The following is a 20,283-nucleotide window of genomic DNA, read 5'->3' on the forward strand; positions in this document are numbered from 1 at the left end:
CCGAATCAGTTTACTGTCCATGAAATGGGGACGGTAGACCCACCAATTTTCAAAGTCGCTGAAATTCGCCCAAATCCACTTCAAAGCTTGTTTTGTTTTTGACTTGCTTTTCAGCTCATTCAAATGGGAAAAGTGTGTATTTCTATGCATAGTTTTCAAAAGTGTGCACTTTCCCCCCATTGACGGAAGTGTGAAAAAGTGAATCATTTTTGAAAATCCCCAATCTCTTTCCCTCTTTACTAGGTCAGTTATGGTTTTGTCAGTCAAGTTCCCAAGCAGAGACACAAGATCCCTTTTTTGTACCGGATGGTCCCCAAACCAGAACCTCCGTACCTGGGGATTATCAAACTCCTCCTGCATTTCAGATGGACTTGGATCGGTCTGCTGGCTCCAGACAATGACAACGGAGAAAAGTTCATGAGCAGCTTCACACCTGTGGTCATCAGGAATGGAATTTGCATTGCCTTCTCGGGAAGCATTCCAGTGCTGGACTGGAATAGGATATTTGACATGGTTTCATGTTTTGTAAAAACTCAGGTCAGTGTAGTTGTTTGTCCAGTGGACTCTCAGATCATATACACTCTACTTTTAATAATGCAGCAAGTTGAGAAGACCAAAAAATCGACTGTGGGGAAAGTATGGATTGCAACGGCTCTGCTGGAACTCAGTGTCAGCTTCATGTACAAAATGTTTGATATCCAGCACAGCCATGTTTCCTTGTCCTTCTTAATCAAGAAAGACAGAAGGACACAACATGACAATTTTGAATCATTTGCTGTTGCCATCAAGCAGTTTGGGGAGACAGCATTTCATTGTTTATATTCCAGTCACGTGCTGTCTGTGAAAGTCTGGGAAAGATGCAGAGAAAAAGAGAACTGGGAGAACCTGTCCCAGGAAGTGACTGAAAGAATCCTGTCTCAAGACACCTACAGTATTTACAGTTCCATCCAGGCTGTGGCATGGACCTTACATGCTGCATTCTCTTCCCCATTGAATGGAGTGCGAGTGGTGGGGGGAGAGAAGCAGGAACTTCAAAGGGCACAGTCATGGCAGGTATTCGTTCTCCTTCACACATTTCATTTATTGATCAAATTTATACCTTACCTTTCCTCCAAGGAGCTCAAGGTGGCACATCTAACCCTTTCCCATTTTTGTCCCCAGAAAAGACCTGTAGGTTATGTGAAGCTGAGAGTTGGTGGCTGGCCAAGGCAATCTAGTGAGTTTCATAGGAAAACCATAGTGGGGATTTCAACCCACGTGGAGGCAAGTCTGTATGGAAGAGTTACTTTAGTCTATCAGGTGCCCCAGCCTGAAATCCTTCAAGTTTTGAGTGTTTATTCTTTTGAAAAGGTGTCCAGAACCAAATGAAGATTCCATGGGTGTATCACCTACCCAGCTATTCTACAATCTGCCAAGTAGAGGTAGCAGGCGTGGTCTCCATTTATGGTGTTGGGGTCTCTTGCAGAGGCTGCACTGTTGGGAGTGGCTTAGGTCAAGGGAAGATCTACCCACAGTTGCTTGACTGTGAATGTAACTGTCCTTGCTTGACTGTGAATATAACTGCATATAGGCTAAGATATTGTTTTCCTTCCATAATAACTGAACTGGGCTCAGAGCCCTGGAAGGATCAGTGTAGCGTACAGCTCCAAATGGGCAGACCCAAGATGTACCACAGACTTCCCAGAAATTCCTAATTGTGTGTGTTTTTTTTCTATGACATTCTAGCTACACCCTTTCCTGAGAAAATTCCATCTTTACAATACTTCCATGGATGGAGCTTATATGGATGAGGATGGGGAACTGGCATCTGACTTTTACATTGTGAACTGGGTGGTTTTTCCCAATATGTCTACTGCTACAGTGGAAGTTGGGAGTCTAGAGAGACAGGCCTCCTCAGAGATCAAGTTCACCATTGATCAGAATGCCATTGTGTGGCCCAAGAAGTTTAACCAGGTAGGAGAAATTACTTTTTTTATTTGATGCCCCTTAATATTTTATTCATGTATTTATTTATTTATTTATTGCATTTCAATTAGGGCTGTGCACTGGCCCCCTGCTTCACTTCAGGTGCCACGTTGGACCTTATGAAGCAGTCCCACTTTGCTTTGGACCAATTTGGACCCAATCCATTTTGACTTGGATCTGCATCCAAAGCGAGATTCGGATGTCTAAATCACTTGTTTTTGGTGGTTTCCCATTGACTTGCATGGGAAAACACAAATGGCTGTAACTTTTCAGTTTTTATGATACATACATGAAATCTGTGGATCTCTCAGCCCTTCTGGACAACAGTCCATCACCCAAAGTTCACTCAGTTTGGCTCAGTAATTTTTGTGCAACACGCAGATGGAATTTGATTCTTTCCACAAAAACTCTCAAGTCAAAGAGCTGTAACTTTTCACTGATTGCACAGAAGTGCATGGTATTCAGGGAACTATCAGCCCCCTAGGAGGAGTGTCCATCTGCCAAATTTCAGACAGTTTGGCCAAGGAGGTTTTGTGCTAGGCACAGGCAAATTATGCTATCTCAGAAACTCCAACCAAACTCAGAATAAACAGAGAAGTTAGGTCTTGAAGCGGAGGAGGTCACTGCTATTCCAAATCCCTGCTGTCAGTTTCAGTGACCTCAGGCTCTCAGTTGTCTTGTGTGATAGAGGCAGAAGACACAGCAACCCTGCCAGATGGCAATTGTGGTAGTTCTAGAGCTATTAAATGCCAACGAGCGCTGACCTCATATTCTATATGGAAGAGCACCCCAGGAATGAGTCAGCAATGTCTTGCCCACCAGGGCATATTATTCTTGAAACAGGAAAATACGTAGCCCACCAGGGCATATCTTATTCTTGAGAGAGGACAGTGCTCTGCCCCTGCCAACAACACCCTGAAGATGCCTCATATTGGGCTGGCTTGCTTTGCCATACAGCATAGAATTATATAATTTAAGTAATAGCTGTTAATGTGTGTATAGTGCATCGCCCACTGTTTTTGGAAATGTGGACTGTGTGTAGTCCTCTGACACACACAGTTTGCTTGTCCACACAGCACAAGCACACACACATACACAGATATAAGAGCCAAAGAAGAGCAAACATTAAACTACAAGCAAGGGGCAGGGGGACACTATCTATAATCCTAACAGAAGAGAAAGGGTTTTTAAAAATTTGAAGGGAAAAAAAATTAAAAATGGGAAGGGAAGGAATACAGGAACTGAGAAGAGGTGGTGGTGGAGGGGATCCAAGAACAAGGAAAGGAATGCTCTCTCTCTCTCTCTCTCTCTCTCTCAATCTCAATCTCAATCTCAATCTCTTTTTATATATAATCTAGACAGAATCAAAGCAAGGGCAAACTAATGCTTGAGAGAGAATTGAAAAGATGGTGGGGGGGACAGATAAGCAAGTACAGTGATTTTTTCTGGAATTTTAAATGAACCAACAAGAATAGTGAATGGTAAACCTATTACGGAAGGCTGGGTGGGGAGAGCCCAACATAGCAGTCATAGCACATGCTTTCCTCTTGGTTTCATTCTGCCAAAGGAGAGTGGGAAGGGTTGATCTCCTTCCCGCTCTCCTCTGGCAGGATGCCAGCTGCTCCGGTGCTGCAACATCCTCAGCGTGCCTGGCAGAGACTGGCACAGTGGCTGTCGGTGGCTGCAGCAAAGGCAGGGTAGGACTGGAGCTGAGGGAGAAATGCCATGGAGCTTCCATCTAGGCTCCCCTCCCATCCTGCTGCTTCTGCCACCATCACCACCATTGCACAAAACAGCTGCTCATCAGGGCAGAGGGAGGCTGCTTCACTATCAGGCAGCTCACGCACCCCAATGGATCATCTTGTGCCCCCCCGGGATGTGTGCACCCCACTTTGGAGACCACTGTTCTAGGCGAATAATGTTCAGATCCTCTCCTCTCTAGTAACACCACCTCTCGCATAATAAGCCCAAGCAAAGGTCCCTCCCTCCTCCTCTTCTGCCCCTTCTGGATCTCTCTCAAGTTGATACATTTCATTCCAGGCTACCTGGGCTGCTCAGAAGGCAGCAAAAGAGCTACGAATCTCCAAGTTGGATGAGGCTCCTCATCGGCGAGCCACATCGCTTCAGGGCACCTCAGTGCTGTTCTAATCTACCTCATATCACACTAAGGCACCTCTGAATCAGGCCACTTCACCTTGTTATTCAGGCTTTGGACCAAGGCGGCGCACAGCCCTAATTTCTATACATTCCTAGGCAATTATATATGTCAAATGCAAAATGTATCCCACTGAGTTCAATAAGGCTTGCCCAGTGAGTTCAGCTGGGGTGACTCCCAGGCAAGTGGATGTGGGATTGCAGCCTTAAGATTTATCAGCTTGTAAGCTACTGTACATAATACTTGAAGATGTGTTTCCTAACCCATTCATTTATACTAAAATAAAAGGTGTGACTGTGAGTAGAAAAGATTAAGCATTATTTTAAAGCACCCTTGGAGGACTGCTGTGAAGTTTGCTAGGCCAGTGTTCCCCCATCTCGTTTACAAGGCATATTTGGAATGTTGCAAACTCTTGTGGGGGCTGTCACAAAATGGCTTCCATGAGAGGGTGTGCCCAGTTTCAAAATGGTGTTCTGGCGGGCATGGCCATCATAAATTGCCCATGTCACAGAAGGCAACAGTGAGGGCAGGGAAACGGGGCAATGTAGGGAAAGAACTTCCTGCCTCCCCTCATCTGTGCCATTGTATGGAAATACCTGGGTCACCTGTGCAGGTGCTGGCCCAAATTTGCTTTAAGGCATGGATGTTCTGTGTGAAAGGGTGGGGTGGGGGCTCTGTTTGTGTATATGTGTGTGTTACTGAAAGACAGACAGAGAAAGAGATTTCTGGATATATTAACTGAAGGTGGTAAAATGTCTTTGTGTGTTCCTTTTTGGTGCTTTTAAAAACACTGTCTTTGGTGTCTTTTGCAATTTTTTTTTGTTTCATCCACTCCCAAATCCTTTATCATTATACCACCACAAAACCCCACACCCTCAGCTTTGCAGGTATGCGTTCCCATACTTAGTCCTGAGTACTCCAGTCCTCCTTACTTGTGAGTAAGCTGGATTTTTGTACTGTGCAAGTTCTCACTGTTAGTTCTTAATAGGCATGAAAACAGGTCCATCTGGATCTGATGAAGTAAACAGTGCCTATACAACTTGGCCAGAGTGAATGTGTTAGTGTTTAATGGCCAGATGTATCTTTGTGGTCATTCAAAGAGTTGAAATGTGAGCATTTACACAGTTTGTTGCCAGGTGCCAAAGACTGCTTTTCTGTGTGGCTCTGAGGATATCATCATCATCATTGTCCTCATCATCATCGTCATCATCATCGTCATCATCCACCACCACCACCATCTTGTGTAGCTGCCTCCCCTGTCCTTAGGGATGGAGGAAAGGGACTTACCTTGTCCCGCAGTGTGCTTCGCGGTGGGGGGGAGGCGCTTTGGTTCTCCCCCCAAAGTTCAGGCAAGGGGGGGAGGCGCCCCGCCTCGCCCAGCTGAAATTCAGGCTGGGGGGGAGGCGCCCCATCCCTCGCTGGTGAAATTCAGGCCAGGGAGGAGCGTCCTGTCTCCCCGGCCACGAAAAAAAGTAAAAAAACAAAACAAAACAAAACAAACACCCGTGATAGGCTACGTAACGATTTGCGTAGCCTATCACGGCTAGATTTCCAAAGTCAGCTGTGATAGACTACGTAAATCATTATGTAGCCTATCACGGGTGACTTTGGAACAACAACAAAAAAGCGCATATGCAAATGGCGGCACCCATGGGCACCGCCATTTGCGTTCCTTATTTGGGCCCGGGTAGTCTACGTAAAGATTTACGTAGCATTGCCCTTATTTTTGCTGTAGTCTACGTAAGTGCTGTGGGTGACAATTAGGGATGGTGTGAGTGCCTGATTTAGTCTGGAAATCTGACAGAACTGCCCCTGCCCACACCCCCAAGCCAAGCTTGACGATCCTCTGCCTATACCGCCCCCTGCCCACTCTTGGCAACTGGCCTGCACTCATCCCAGCAGCCTTGCTGAGCTTCGTGGTCACCATTTCTTGAGAAATAAAATTGCAATCACAAAAATCTGCATATTTGTGTACATGTGAAAATGCATTTTTACGAATGAGCATAATTACGTATGTGGGAAATGTGCATTTTTTGAAAGATGTACATTTTTGCCACATGCAAATGTGCACCTTCACACCAGGGATGGCAGAGAATTTCTCCACGAATCTACGGGAGGCCGAGTGCCGACGCATTCGGCCCCCCGAAATTGGTGGGGAAATTCTCCTTCGGCCCCCCACCCCCCCCCCGGGATGGGACTTACCTTCGGCGAATGTCCCTCTCGGCGGTGGGTCCCGGCGGCGGTTCGGCGGTGGTTCAGCGGGGGCGGGGGCGGCGGCCGGTCTCCCGACCAGCTGCCGCCGCCGCCATTACAAAATAAAAAAGTAAAGTAAAAAAAAACACACACCTGTGATAGACTATGTGATGATTTACATAGCCTATCACGGCTAGATTGCCAAAGTGGCCAGATCACGTGGCCAGATTGCCACGGGTGACTTTGAAGAAAAAAAGAAAAAGCGCGTACGCAAATGGCGGCGGCCCATGGGCGTCACCATTTGTGTTCCTTATTTGGACAGTGGTAGTCTATGTAAAGATTTACATAGACTACGGTGAAAATAAGGGAACGCTATTTGCACTGCCCTTATTTTCGCTGTAGTCTACGTAAATCTTTACGTAGACTAGACGTGCCAAAATAAGGAATGCAAATGGCGGTGCCCATGGGGCGCCGCCATTTGCGTACGTGCTTTTTTTTTTCCCCCAAAGTCACCCGTGATAGGCTACGTGAAGATTTACGTAGCCTATCACGGCTGACTTTGGAAATCTAGCCGTGATAGGCTACGCAAATCATTACGTAGCCTATCACGGGTGTGTGTTTTGTTTTGGTTTTTTACATTTCTTTTCGTGGCCAGGGAGACAGGGCGCTCCTCCCTGGCCTGAATTTCGCCGGCAAGGAATGGGGCGCCTCCCCCCCAGCCTCAGTTTTGGCCGGGCGAGGCAGGGCACCTCCCCCCCTCGCCTGAACTTTGGGGGGAGAACTGAAGTGCCTCCCCCCCACCGCGAAGCACGCTGCAGGACAAGGTAAGTCCCTTTCGTCCATCCCTACTTTACACACAAAAACATGCACAGTTTTGCAATTGCCATTGCATTAAAAAAAAAAAACGGTGACAAAAGAGCTCAACGAGGATGCTGGGGTGAGTCTGGGCTGCTTGCTGAGCATGGGAGGGGCTCAAGCACCATTCAGGGACTGGAGAACGGGAGCAGGGGGGCATCTGGAGAACTGGAGAACCCGGATGGGGGTGATTTTGCACAACCCTAGTGACAATACCAGGCTCTAAAACTAAGTTAGTGATGGGAAGGTGCTATTGTCCCCAGACCAGAATGCTAAAATTGACCTTGAGATGGAACATGAAATCAGGGAGGCCTCCAAACAAGGAAATGTTGTAATAATGGGTGACTTTAATTACCCCCACATTTACTGGATAAATGCATGTTCCAGTCATGACAAAGAAATCAAATTTCTCTATCCCCTAAGGACTGTGCCCTAAGAACAGTTGGTCATGGAACCGACCAGAGGGGAGGCGACTCTGGATTTAATCCTAAATGGGATCACCCGGGACCTACAATGAAATGTAAATGTTGCTGAACCAATAGGAAACAGTGACCACAGTAGTATCAGATCTAATATATATTTAAGTGGGAAATTGTTCAGGAACTGGTGAACAGGGAGTTGAAAGGGGGAATCAAGAGGGTTAAATCCTTTCAAAATGCTTGGAGGTTGCTGAAAAGCACAATAACAGAAGCTCAGCTGAATATATACCACAGGTTAGGAAAGGTAGCACCAAGTCCAAGAGGTCACTGGCATGGCTAACGAGCAGTGTCAAGGGAGTTATTAGAGAAAAGAAGGCTTCCTTCAGAAAATGGAAGTCTTGTCGAGGTGAGGAAAACAAAAGGGTGCACAAAGTTGCACAAAGGCGATGCAAGCAGACAATAAGAGATGTCAAAAAGTGTTTTGAATAGTGTTGCCCTTATTTTCGCCGTAGTCTACGTAAATCTTTACGTAGACTACCCATGCCCAAATAAGGAACGCAAATGGCGGCGCCCATGGGCGCCACCATTTGCATACGCGCTTTTTTTTTTCAAAGTCAGCCGTGATAGGCTACGTAAAGATTTACGTAGTCTATCACGGCTGACTTTGAAAATCTAGCTGTGATAGGCTACGTAAATTGTTACGTAGCCTATCATGTTTTTTTTTTTAATAATTTACTTTTCTATTTCACGGCCGGGGAGACGGGGCGCTCCCCCCCGGCCAGAATTTTGGCGGTGAGGGATGGGATGCCTCCCCCCCAGCCTGAATTTTGGCTGGGAGGGGCAGGGCGCCTCCCCCCCGCCAAGAATTTTGGGGGGAGAAACGGAGCGCCTCTCCCCCCCACTGAAAACAGCTGCAGGACCAGGTAAGGGACTTTCGTCCATCCTTACTCAGATATGAAAATGCTGGTCTTCTAACCAAAATATGCAACATGACCCTAAGATCAGCCTCTATACCAGAGGACTGGAAGAAGGGAAATGTAACACCAATTTTCAAAAAGTGATCCATAGGGGATCCAGGAAACTACAGGCTGGTTAGCTTAACATCTGTTTTGGGTAAGTTGGTTGAAAGGATTATTAAAGATAAAATCAGTAAGCATATAGAAGGACAAGCCCTTCTGGAAAAGAATCAACATGGCTTCCGCAAAGATAAGTCCTGTCTCACTAACCTTTTAGAGTTCTTGGAGAGAGTCAGTAAACATGTAGACAGGGGTGATGTGATAGACGTTGTTGACTTGGACTTCTAAAAGGCTTTTGAACAAGTCCCTCACCAAGACTCCTGAGCAAACTTAGCTTTCGTGGAATAAGAGGACAGGTCCTCTTATGGATCAGTAGCTGGTTAAAGAATGGAAAGCAAGGAAAAGGAATAAATGGTAAGTTTACCCAATGGAGGGATGTAAGTAGTGGTGTCTCATTGGTATCTGTATTGAGACCAATGCTTTTCAACATGCACATAAGTAATCTGGAATTAGGAGTGAGCAGTGAAGTGGCCAAGTTTGCCAATGACACTGAATTGTTTAGGGTGGTTAAAACAAAAAATGGGATTGGGAGCTTTGAAACTATCTCTCTAAACTGGGAGAATGGCCATCCAAATGGCAAATACCATTCAATGTAAGCAAGTGTAAAGTGAAGTATGTTGGGGCCAAAAAAAACCCCAACTTCAAGTATAAGCTGATGGGATCTGACCTACTGGTGACCAATCAAGAAAGAGATCATGGGGTTGTGGTGGACATCTCGAAGGAAATGATAACTCAGTTGTGGCTGCTGTAAAAAAAGGCAAACTCCATGTTAGGCATAAGTAGCAAAGGAATTGAGAATAAAACTGCCAATATCATACTGACTTTGTACAAATCTATGGTGCAACCACACTTGGAATACTGTGTACACTTCTGGTCCCCTTATCTAAAAAAAAGATATTGTAGATCTGGGAATAGTGCAGAAAGGGGCAACTAAATTATCAAAGGGCTGGAGCATCTCCCCTATGACAGAAGGTCAGAACAGTTGGGATTGTTTAAAATGGAAGAAAGGAGGGTAAGAGGAGACATGATAGAGGTCTACAGAATTATGCATGGTCTGGAGAATGTGGATAAGGAGACATATTTCTCCCCCTTTTGAAAATACTAGAACCTGGGGTCATCCCATGAAGCTGATTGGTGGGTGGTTAAAGACAGATAAAAAGAAAGACTTTTTTACACAGAGCATAGTGGAATTTGTTACCTCATGATGTAGTGAATGCCACCAATTTGAATGGTTTTAAAAGGGGTTAGATAAACACGTGGAGGAGAAGGCTATCAATGGCACTAGTCCTGATAGCTATGTGCTACCTCTGGTATCAGAGGCAGTAAGCCTATGTACACCAGTTGCTGGGGAAAATGGGCAGGAGGGTGCTGTTGCACTCGTGTCCTGCTCATGGGTTCCCAGTCGACAGCTGGTTGGCCACTGTATGAACAGAATGCTGGGCTAGATGGACTCTTGGTCTAATCCAGCATGGCTCTTCTTATTTTCTTCTATTCTTATGTTCTTATGAGATGTAGAACTTTTTAAAAAATGCACAGGATTGTGGACTAAATTGTTGAAGCAGCAGATTCCAGACAGCCTCTCCCTTTGTTCCATCAACACAAGGACAGCCATGAAAATGTGGGGGGAAGCTAGGGGTCAGGGTGACAAAATCAGGTATGGGACTAACAAAAGGTTCCCTGTTACACAAATGCATACCTAATTTCCACTGACATAAATACAACTTTCAGACCAAGTAATTTTCCTGTATTCTTTTGATGGTTAGACCGTGCCATTTTCTAGATGTACTGAAAGTTGTCGGCCTGGATATGCCAAGCTGATTAAGGAAGGCGAGCCCATCTGTTGCTATGCTTGTTCCCCATGTTCAGAAGGAACCATCTCCACTCAGGAAGGTAGGTGACCAGAGCCAAGAGCTGCTGCTTGGGAAAATGGCACACTGATTAGCGCTGTTCAGGTGCCCCCCCATCTGGGCATGCCAGGTTCCTGCCCTTCTCGCGTGCCCCAGACCCATGGGACATTTACACTTGTAATCTTATGTATATCTGCCATTCATGGTGCCATTTTGCATGAGATCAAATGTGCACATTTTTGCGATTGCCATCCCCCTCCTGTAAAACGACGATCATAGTGGTCTCTGGGTCAGGCCCAGGGTACATGTGGGCAGCTCAGCAATTGCAGGGGAGCAGTTTGAGCAGGTCAGGGGGCTCAGCGGGCATGGCTCGGGGAAGCAGGTGACGGGGAGGCCACAGGACTCTGGGACCCGATTGGGCCATCCCTAACACAGACTGTCATGTTCTCAGAAGGGTTCTTTTAGGCAGTGGTTCCTTTCCAGATGTTTGTGTAGTTAGTTATTTACATATTCGTGAACTAATTTCACAAAGAGAATCAAAAGAAATAGGGCTGTGCACCGCTTCAGTCTGAATCCTGAATTCCGAAGCAGATTGGGGTGATTTGGGCTGCTTTGGTCTGAATCTGAAGCAGGTCAGGAGTGATCCAAAGTGGGTCAAAGCAATCCAAAGTGCTTCAGATCTCTCTGGATGATTGTGAACCCCAGACGGCCTGTCTGAGCAAATGCAAGAATTTGCTAGAGAAGGGAGTGGGAGAGGGGAGAGGGGAATGGGGATTTTGGGGGGGGGGAACTGAGACTTGGAAAGTGACATCTCTAGGTCACTTTCTAGGTCACATAGGGCTGAACTTTTATCCCTGCAGTCCATTTCCTTGCTTTGTACTGCTTGTTCTTCGACTCGCCCCTTCTCAATTACTATTCCTTCCCTTCCCAGTTTTCAGCTCTCTATATTCTTATAAAGAACCAAAGAATATAAAAATCGGGCTGTGCATGGACCCTGTGCTTCACTTCGGATGCCGCTTTGGACTGATTTGAACCCTGTCTGCTTTGACTTGGATCTGAATCCGCAGTGAGATTTGGGCAGCCAAATCACTAGTTTTTAACATTTTCCCCTTGACTTGCATGGGAAAACACAAATGCCCATACCTTTTTCAGTTTTCATGATACATACATGAAATTGGGGGACCTCTGAGCCATCCTTGAGAGCATCCCACCTGCCAAAGTTCAGACAGTTTGGTCCAGTGATTTTTGTCCTAGCTGCAGGTAAAATTTGATATTTTCCACATAAAAACTCAAAGCAAAGAGCTATAACTTTCCACTGCTCAATTATCAGGCAGCTTGCATGCCCCAATGGATTGTTCTGTGCCCACCCTAGGGTGCATGCACCCCAATTTGGAGACCACTGCTCCAGACAAGTAATATTCAGAGTCCTCTCCTCTCCAGTAACACCACCTCACCTCTCTCACAATGACTTTGCTGACTCACAGCAAAGCTGACTTCCTCCTCCTCCTCCTCCTCCTCCCTTACTGGTGGCCAGATCTCTCTTTAATTGATACATGGAGGAGCCGCTTTGTTTCAGGGTGCCTTGGTGCTGGCCTGATTGGCTTTGTATCATGCTGAGGCACCCATGAATCAGCCCACTTCACCCCACTATTTGGGCTTTGGACCAAAGCAGTGCATAGCCCTACAAAAAAACAAACAAACAACCTTTTCTGTTAGGCTTTAGTGTTATTTCCTTTCCCCACTAGAGGTGTGTGAGACACTTATCCCGTTCCAGCCGGCAGTCCGCGGTGGGGGGGAGGTGATCCATCCCTCCCCCCCAGAATCCTCCCCGGCCGGCTCCACTCCACAGCAAGGCCACAGAGCCCCTGGCCAGGGCCGGCCACAGCCAGACTTCTGGCCACTGCCGGGCTGCCACTGCAAATGGCGGCTGCTACGCCGGCCACCATTTACGTCCCTGCCAAGCTGTGATAGGCTATGTAAGTATCTACGTAGCCTATCACAGCAAAAGGCAGGGACACAAATGGTGGACACTACGCCATTTGCATCCCTGTTATGTTGTTTCCAGATTACATCAAAGAGGTGGCGAATAAAAGAAAGCAATTCATCAAGGCGAAGAATATGGCAAAACAAATGAACATGCAATATTATTGAAAATATCCTGCTACATTTTTCATTGTTTCTGAAGGTCAGATGAAGAAGTTCCTAAACCATGAAATGGCAGAGGCATGGCTGAATGTTAAAATGAATGAGATTTCTGGGGAATGAATTGTAGGCCTGATATGATCAGACTAAGCTATATTTATTTTTAAAAATGTTTGTTTCATCTTACCGATCTGGGGAAAAGGCCGCCAAAATGTTCAGAGGGCTGGAACAAGTCCTCTATAAAAGGCTTCAATATTTGGGCTATTTAATTTAGAAGAAAGGCAAATAAGGCAGGGGAGGTTTATAAAATTATATGGAGTGGAGAAAGTGCAGCAGTGCAATTAATAAATAAGCCCCACTGAGTTCAGTCACTGTGACTTTTCCAGGTAATGTGTACTGCAATTTGCAGCCAAAGATAAGTTTAATTTTTCTTTCTTCCCTTAATGAGAACCTCAGGTCAGTGGCAGATTCAGGACAGACAAAAGGAAAGTACTTTTACACTTCAACCCCCCCCACACACACACCAGGGATTAGTGATAGTGACCTCCTAATTGTCTCCTTAAACACCTTCTGATTAGGGTCTCTAATCCCCTGTGTGGCTGACAGTTTTTAAGCTTCTGTTTTCATTTCTGAGAAAAGGAAATTTTCTCTATGGCTAGCACAAAAACTGGTTGACCAAACTGGCTGAAATTTGGCCCCTTCAATCATCTCCATAGCGGCTGCCAGGTGCCCCAATCTCATTCACTTATGTGGAAGCACTGAAGAATTATAGCTCTTTGCTTGTAGATATGTCCTGAAAAAAATGCAAGTTTTACCCTTGCCTGGCACAACAGCTACTGGGCCAAACTGTCTGAGGTTTGGCAGGTTCAGCCACCTCCATTGGGGCTGCCAGATTGCCAAATGTCATGTATTTATCTCTTTTTTTGAAAATACTTTTTAATTTAGTTTGACTTTATAAATGAAATAAACAATACAAACAACCTGATCAAAAACCACAGTTTCCCAACAATGGAATATTCTTATGAGGACACAACAGTAACAAAAAGAAAAATAAAGGAAAAGGAAAGGAAAGGAAAGGAAAGAGGAAAAGAAAAAAGCAATCTTCCTTTTTCCTCTCCTCTCTTCCCTCTCCTCTTTCAAAGGGTTAAATTTAAACTCCAATACCCACGGGCTTCAGATGCCATTCTATTTTAAAACCTATACCTATATCACTAACAATATTGCAATTTAATAATCAAACTTACATTTCAATATCATATCAATCTTATATTAAGAAAGCAGGCCAACAATTTATTCCCCAGAAATCTCATGCATTTTTACATTCAGCCATGCCTCCGCCATTTCATGGTTTAGGAACTTCTTCGTCTGACCTTCAGAAACAATGCAAAATGTAGCAGGATATTTTAAATAATATTGCATGTTCATTTGTTCTGCCATATTCTTTGCCTTGATAAATTGCTTTCTTTTATTTGCCATCTCTTTGATATAATCTGGAAACAACATAACTTTATCTTGTTTCCAAAAAAGACTTCCACCCTCTCTTGCCAAACATAGGATATAATTCTTTGTGGAGACCCTTGCAAATTGAACTATAATCATATTGTCAGTCCCTTTAGCACTTGGCACATGAAATGCTTGCTCAATATCAAGTAAATAATCAGATGGCACAGGGAGTATCTCATGCAAAAGCTTGTCCACAAAGGTAGGCAAATTTACATCAGTAGGCAGATTTTTAATCCCAATAATACGTACATTGGATCTGCGTGCGAAGGCCTCCAGTTGAGAAATTCTGGCAGAGATATTTTTTAAAAGAGCTTGTGTCGTAATTTCATTCGTTGTGAGCCTATCTTGTAGCTCATTAGCTTTCATCTCTTTCATCTTTTTTGCCAGGAAACATTAATTAAATACATAGCTCCTTGCAGGGCGGTGATGGAATTTTGGATTAAATCCAACCTCTTGGCTTGCTCCGCAAATTGCAAAGATAAAGTTTTTATCAAAGTAAATAATTCACTTATATCTTCTGTTCTCGGAGCTTTTGACAAAGGTGGTATGGGAGGAGTGGGTGGCGATGCAACCCCCTTTCTTCTCGGTGTAGCCATGTTTCTCTTCAAACAAATCTTGGAGGTCCTCAAATATTCTCAAATATTGTTGATATTCTTAAACCATCCCTCAGGTGTTGTTGATATTTCTTAATCTATATATTACAATGGAACACGTCAGCCCTGTTTTCTCCTATTAAATAGGAGTTTCAGCACAGCTTTTTGTGGTGGTTAAGCTCTGGGAAGATAATCCTGGAATCCAGCCCCCCCCCCCACTGCCTCATGGGGAGTACTTTTTCTCCAAGATGTTATCCAGAATGCTGCCTTTTAATTCCAGGGCAGAGAGGAAAAAGTTTTTCAACCTTTTAAAAAGCTGTCTGAGATAGCATCCCACAGAGACTCCATGGGATGCTGCAAGGGTGACATTGGTTCCAACTAGAAGTCCCAATGTCATGTATTTCTCATAAAAACTAGGGATGTACGAAAGTCACTTACCTTTCCGAAGGGTGACATTCGCGGTAGGGGGGAGGCGCTCCGTCCCTCCCCCCGAAATTCTGGCCGGGGAGGAGGCGCTCCGTCCCTCCCCCCCCGAATCCTGGCCGGCCGGCTCCGCAAATGGCGGCGGCTGTAGCCACCGCCGTTTGCGTCCCTGCAGTCAGCCGTGATAGGCTACGTAAATGTTTACGTAGCCTATTACGGCTGATTTAAAAGAAAAAAAACGAGTATACGCAAATGGCGGTGCCCATGGGTGCCGCCATTTGTGTTCCTTATTTTGGCACGTCTTAGTCTACGTAAATATTTACATAGACTAAGACAGCGAAAATAAGGGGAACGCAAATAGCGTAGTGTCTACGCGATTTGCGTTCCCCTTATTTTTGCTGTCTTAGTCTACGTAAATGTTTACGTAGACTAAGACGTGCCAAAATAAGGAATGCAAATGGCGGCGCCCATGGGCACCGCCATTTGCGTATGTGTGGTTTTTTTCCCTTTTAAATCAGCCGTGATAGGCTACGTAAACATTTACGTAGCCTATCACGGTGTTTTTAAAAAATCTAGCCGTGATAGGCAACGTAAATCTTTACATAGCCTATCACTTTTTTTTTTTTTAAACTGGAAATGGCAGCTGTGGCAGCCGGTCAGAAGACCGGCTGCTGCATCCGCCGCCGCCGCACCGCCACCGCACCGCTGCCGCACCACTGCCGAACTGCCGCCGAACCGCCGCCAGGAAGATTTGCCAAAGGTAAGTCCCATCCCGGGGGGACGGGGGGGGGCAGACTGTTTCACCACCGATTTCGGGGGGCTGAATGCACTGGCATTTGGCCTCCCCAAGATTTGTGGCAAAATTCTCTGACATCCCTAATAAAAACTAAAAAAAGTTATGGCTGTTTCTGTTTTCCAGTGCACATCAATTTGAAAATGTAACATCTGAATAATTTGGATATCTGAATCTTGGTTCGGATCTTGAGACCGAAGCTAGTCGGGTCAGATCCGAATCAGCCCAAAGCAGATTGGGACTGATTTGGAAGCACCAAATCAGTCCCAATCTGCTTTGGGCTGATTGAGACTGATTTGGAAGCTCCAAATTGGCCTCTGAAGCAGGCTGTGGAGTCCATGCACAGCCCTAGAAAGAAATATCCTAAAGTAATGGAGTCAGTGGAGTCTTCAACATGATGCACCAGAGCTCCCCTTGTGTGTGTTTGTGACACGTCCAGTCTCCCATCTACTGACTGCTTTATACATCATTGGAGAAATGTCTTTTTGAAGACAGCATCATGTGCAATTTGGCAGTTGCTTTCGGAAGAATCCTGGACCTGAGTAGTTTAGGGCTTTGTCAAAGAGTACCAAAACCTTACACATGGCCCCACAAGCATATAGGCAGCCAGTTTAGTTCCCTCAGCATAGGTGTAATGTGCTGGTGACAAGCTGCTCCCATTACCAACCAAGCCAGTTGTTCAGCACCAAAGGGTGTTTCCACACCCCCTTAAGGCAGACCCACATAAAGCACATCACAGAATTCCAGTTTTGAGATGACACACCTGGTCCTTCAGGGGGATGAATAACCCCATCCAGAGCAGACAACTGACAGTGCTCCTGGACAATGGGGCCACTCACTCAGACAGTGACTTTGGTAGGAAATCCAGAATCTCGGGCAAGATATCAGGCAAGGGGCTTTCCTGGACCTTCTTTCGTGGATCCTTTTGGGGTGGTGATGCACAGGGCTGACCTTGCAACCTTCTCCATGCAAAACATCTTCCCTGCCACTGAACACAAGCAGAGGCCTGTTGATTCACATCAGTGGACTATCTTGTCCCGCATCCTGTTCCCAAAGCATCCAGCCAGGTGACCCGGAGAAGCCCATAAGCAGGACATAAAGACAACAGGCCTCTCCTGTTGTTACTGTCATCAAATGGTATGCAGAAACAGACTGCCTTTGTATCTGTAGGATGTATATAGTTATTTATTATTGGTTTATTCAAGGTATTTTTATCCTGTTTGTCAGCAAAAAAAAAAAAAATAAAGGCTCTCAGAGTGGCTCACAATCAATCAGAAAAAGACTGTCCCTGCTGACAGGCTTACAATACAAAAAGACATGACACAAGATGAAAAGGGACGGGGATGCCACCATACAGACACCATGATCACAAGGTATTGATAGACCTTACCTCCATGAATGTATCTAATCATTTTTTTTTAATGCTACAAGCCGCTACCACATACTGTGACATGGAATTCTGAAATCTGGCCATTTTACAGCTGTAATTCATATTGTTAGTTTTTGCTCTCTCCCCCATCCTTGTTTCATCTTCCTCTCATGGCATCTATGCTTTCAACACCTAACATATCTTTTTAGAGCAGGAGCGGGCAGAAAGTAGATCTCCAAATGTTTGGAATTCAACTTCAAGAAGCTCCTGCTAACATGGCCAATGGAGAGAAAGCTGGGATGTGAATTCCAAAACATCTGGAGATCTACTTTCTGTCATGAAATCTACTTTCTGTCCACCCCTGTTTTATAGAATGCAACAGATGACTGACTTCAAACAATATAAAATAGATTGTAACAGCATTCCCCAACCTGATTCCCAATAGATGTTCTGGAGTTCAACTGCCATCAGCCCAAAACACGATGCCCAATGGCCAGCAATACTGGGAATTGTAGTCCAAAACATTTCAGAGCACTACCGTTTGGATAAGGCTGGATTATGTTGCAGCTGGTCTTTTTTCTTCTTCTTCTTCAGATGCAGGCCATTGCAACAAGTGTCCAGATGAGCAACATCCAAACAAGGACCGAGAACTATGTATTCCTAAGGTGATCAACTTCCTCTCCTACGAAGGAACACTGGGGATCATCCTCACCATCTTTTCCCTTTTCTTATCCCTCACCACTGGTCTTCTTTTAGGAATCTTCATTAAATATCGAGAAACTCCAGTAGTCAAAGCCAACAACCAGGACCTCACCTACATGCTCCTCATCTCCCTCCTGCTTTCCTTCTTGTCCTCCTTCCTATTCATTGGTCGGCCCCAGAAGGTCACCTGCCTTCTCCGACAAACTGCCTTCAGCATCATCTTCTCAATTGCCATCTCTTGTTTGTTGGCAAAAACTATCCTGGTGGTGGTGGCATTTCTAGCCACAAAACCAGGAAACAGGATGAAGAAATGGTTGGGGAACAGTTTGGCAAACTCTCTTGTAATTTCTTCTTCTAGTGTTCAAGTTGTCATCTGCATTATCTGGCTGGGAAAGTCTCCTCCATTTCTGGACTCTGACATGCATTCTCAAGCTGGGCAGATCATCCTGCAATGCAATGAAGGGTCTGTCATCATGTTATATATCACACTTGGCTTCATGGGCTTTCTGGCTGCTGTCTGTTTCACGGTGGCTTTCCTAGCCAGGAAGCTGCCTGGGGCATTCAATGAAGCCAAGTTGATCACCTTCAGCATGTTGGTGTTTTGCAGTGTTTGGGTGTCTTTTGTGCCAGCCTACCTGAGCACCAAGGGGAAATATGTGGTAGCTGTGCAGGTCTTCTCTATCTTGGCCTCTAGTTCAGGGTTACTGGGTTGCATCTTCATCCCCAAATGCTACATTATGTATTGAGGCCAGATCTGAATAAAAAAGAACATCTACTGATGAAACCAAAAGAGTGCATATGATTGAAATACACTTATTTTGTCCAGCATGGTGGGAATAAAAACCAATGTACCTGCTTTGGGAGTGAACTTCATTTCTTAGCTATTCTAACAAATCTCTCTTCTTTCCAAATGCATTGCAAGAAGAAATTATCTATGTTGACAATTAGCTAGCTGGGTGATGCTGAAAGTTGTCCAGCAGATCTGGCTGTGTGTGTGTGTGTGTGTGTGCAATGATGGGGAAGGCTGATTTAGAGTGTGTGTGTTAGAGGATGTGGCCAACATCACTTTCAGCATTAAGGAAGAGTTTCTAGGGGCCAATCTACATGGGCCAATCCAAGGGCCAATCTACATGGAAATGGTATGAGAAGCGCTTTCATGTTATATCTGGATTTCCATGAAATTGCTTTCGGTCTTCCAGGGGCACATGAAGTAAGAAAAGCAGAGTATATGTTACCTAAAGACCCAGTTTCATGTGTCACATGCTTGAAACTGCCATATTTCGAGGTTGGGTGGGCTGGGTCCAGCCAATAGAACTGAACATCTTCAACGTGAAGGTGCTGCTCAGTGAATGAAAGAGGCTTGTTCCCCACCCCTGTCCATGCTACCCTGCCCACGGAAGTTTAAGTCCTTGTTGTTTGCTCTACACCTCTCCCCTCTCATCTACCACTGGGATATTGTGAAAGATTAAAAGATACTGCACTATTATGAATGGGGAAAGCTGCCTGCATACTGTAAATGGGTGAAGCAGCTGCTGTGCTGTTCTGAATGTTTGGAACAGTGCTACTACGCTATGATGAATAGGAAAAATGGGCTGTATAGTGTGAATGGGTAAAGTAGCTACTGTGCTAGGCTACATATCGTGAATGGGAAAACAGCACTAGGGTGATATAGTGAATGGATGAGACAGCGTGAAATAGTGCTAAGTGGAAAAAGAAGCCTGTGTCCAAAAGCACCCTGCTGTGAATGGGGGAAAAGAGGGAATGGGGGGGGAGGAAGAGGCACACTACATTGGATCTGCATGGGAGCTGTGTTTAAGTAAAAAAAGATGCACTAAAAGGACTTTCCAAAAATGCGCCTTTTCCAGAGGGAAGCTGCAGGATTGCTGAGGATTGGTGACAACATCATGTGTCACAAGTGACTGTGATGTGCTCTCGCATTCCACTAAATCATCTGTGTAGATTGGCCCAAGGAGCCTTTAAGTCCGCTTGGTCCTTGGTTGGCCTTCCTGTGTGCCAGAAGTGGGATACAAGTGGGAATTGGATCACCTGCAGCTTCCTCTCCAGCTCAAAGCCTGATATGGCAACAGCAGTACCAGAACTATCAGAACTAGGGATGTCAGAGAATTTCTCCATGAATCTTGGGGAGGCCGAATGCCAACGCATTCGGCCCCCCGAAATTGGTGGGGAAATTCTCCGACACCCCCCCCCCCAGGATGGGACTTACCTCTGTCGAATGTCCCTCTCGGCG

The 20,283-nt window shown here is 45.4% G+C and overlaps 1 protein-coding gene across 1 annotated transcript; it reads left to right on the plus strand.

Moving 5' to 3' along the window:
- Nucleotides 1-249: 249 nt before the first annotated feature.
- LOC146355504 (vomeronasal type-2 receptor 26-like) lies at nt 250-18,891 on the plus strand. Its single transcript, XM_084832567.1, has 4 exons — nt 250-1,053; nt 1,726-1,953; nt 10,427-10,553; nt 17,928-18,891. Exons 1-4 carry the CDS (start codon nt 307-309, stop codon nt 18,779-18,781), a joined length of 1,956 nt encoding a protein of 651 aa, XP_084688693.1. The 5' UTR covers nt 250-306; the 3' UTR covers nt 18,782-18,891.
- Nucleotides 18,892-20,283: the final 1,392 nt, after the last annotated feature.

The sequence above is a fragment of the Heloderma suspectum genome, chromosome 2, assembly GCF_057233095.1.
Source record: "Heloderma suspectum isolate Gila_16-S chromosome 2, 16-S_ref, whole genome shotgun sequence".
Lineage (NCBI taxonomy): Eukaryota > Metazoa > Chordata > Lepidosauria > Squamata > Helodermatidae > Heloderma > Heloderma suspectum.

What these genes read in the sequence shown, in the direction of transcription:
- LOC146355504 (XM_084832567.1), top strand. Translation starts at nt 307, where the DNA reads ATGGTCCCCAAACCAGAACCTCCGTACCTGGGGATTATCAAACTCCTC. An exon ending in GGCCCAAGAAGTTTAACCAG is followed by an intron (nt 1,954 to 10,426) that starts GTAGGAGAAATT and finishes TTTGATGGTTAG; the next exon opens with ACCGTGCCATTTTCTAGATG. An exon ending in AACCATCTCCACTCAGGAAG is followed by an intron (nt 10,554 to 17,927) that starts GTAGGTGACCAG and finishes CTTCTTCTTCAG; the next exon opens with ATGCAGGCCATTGCAACAAG.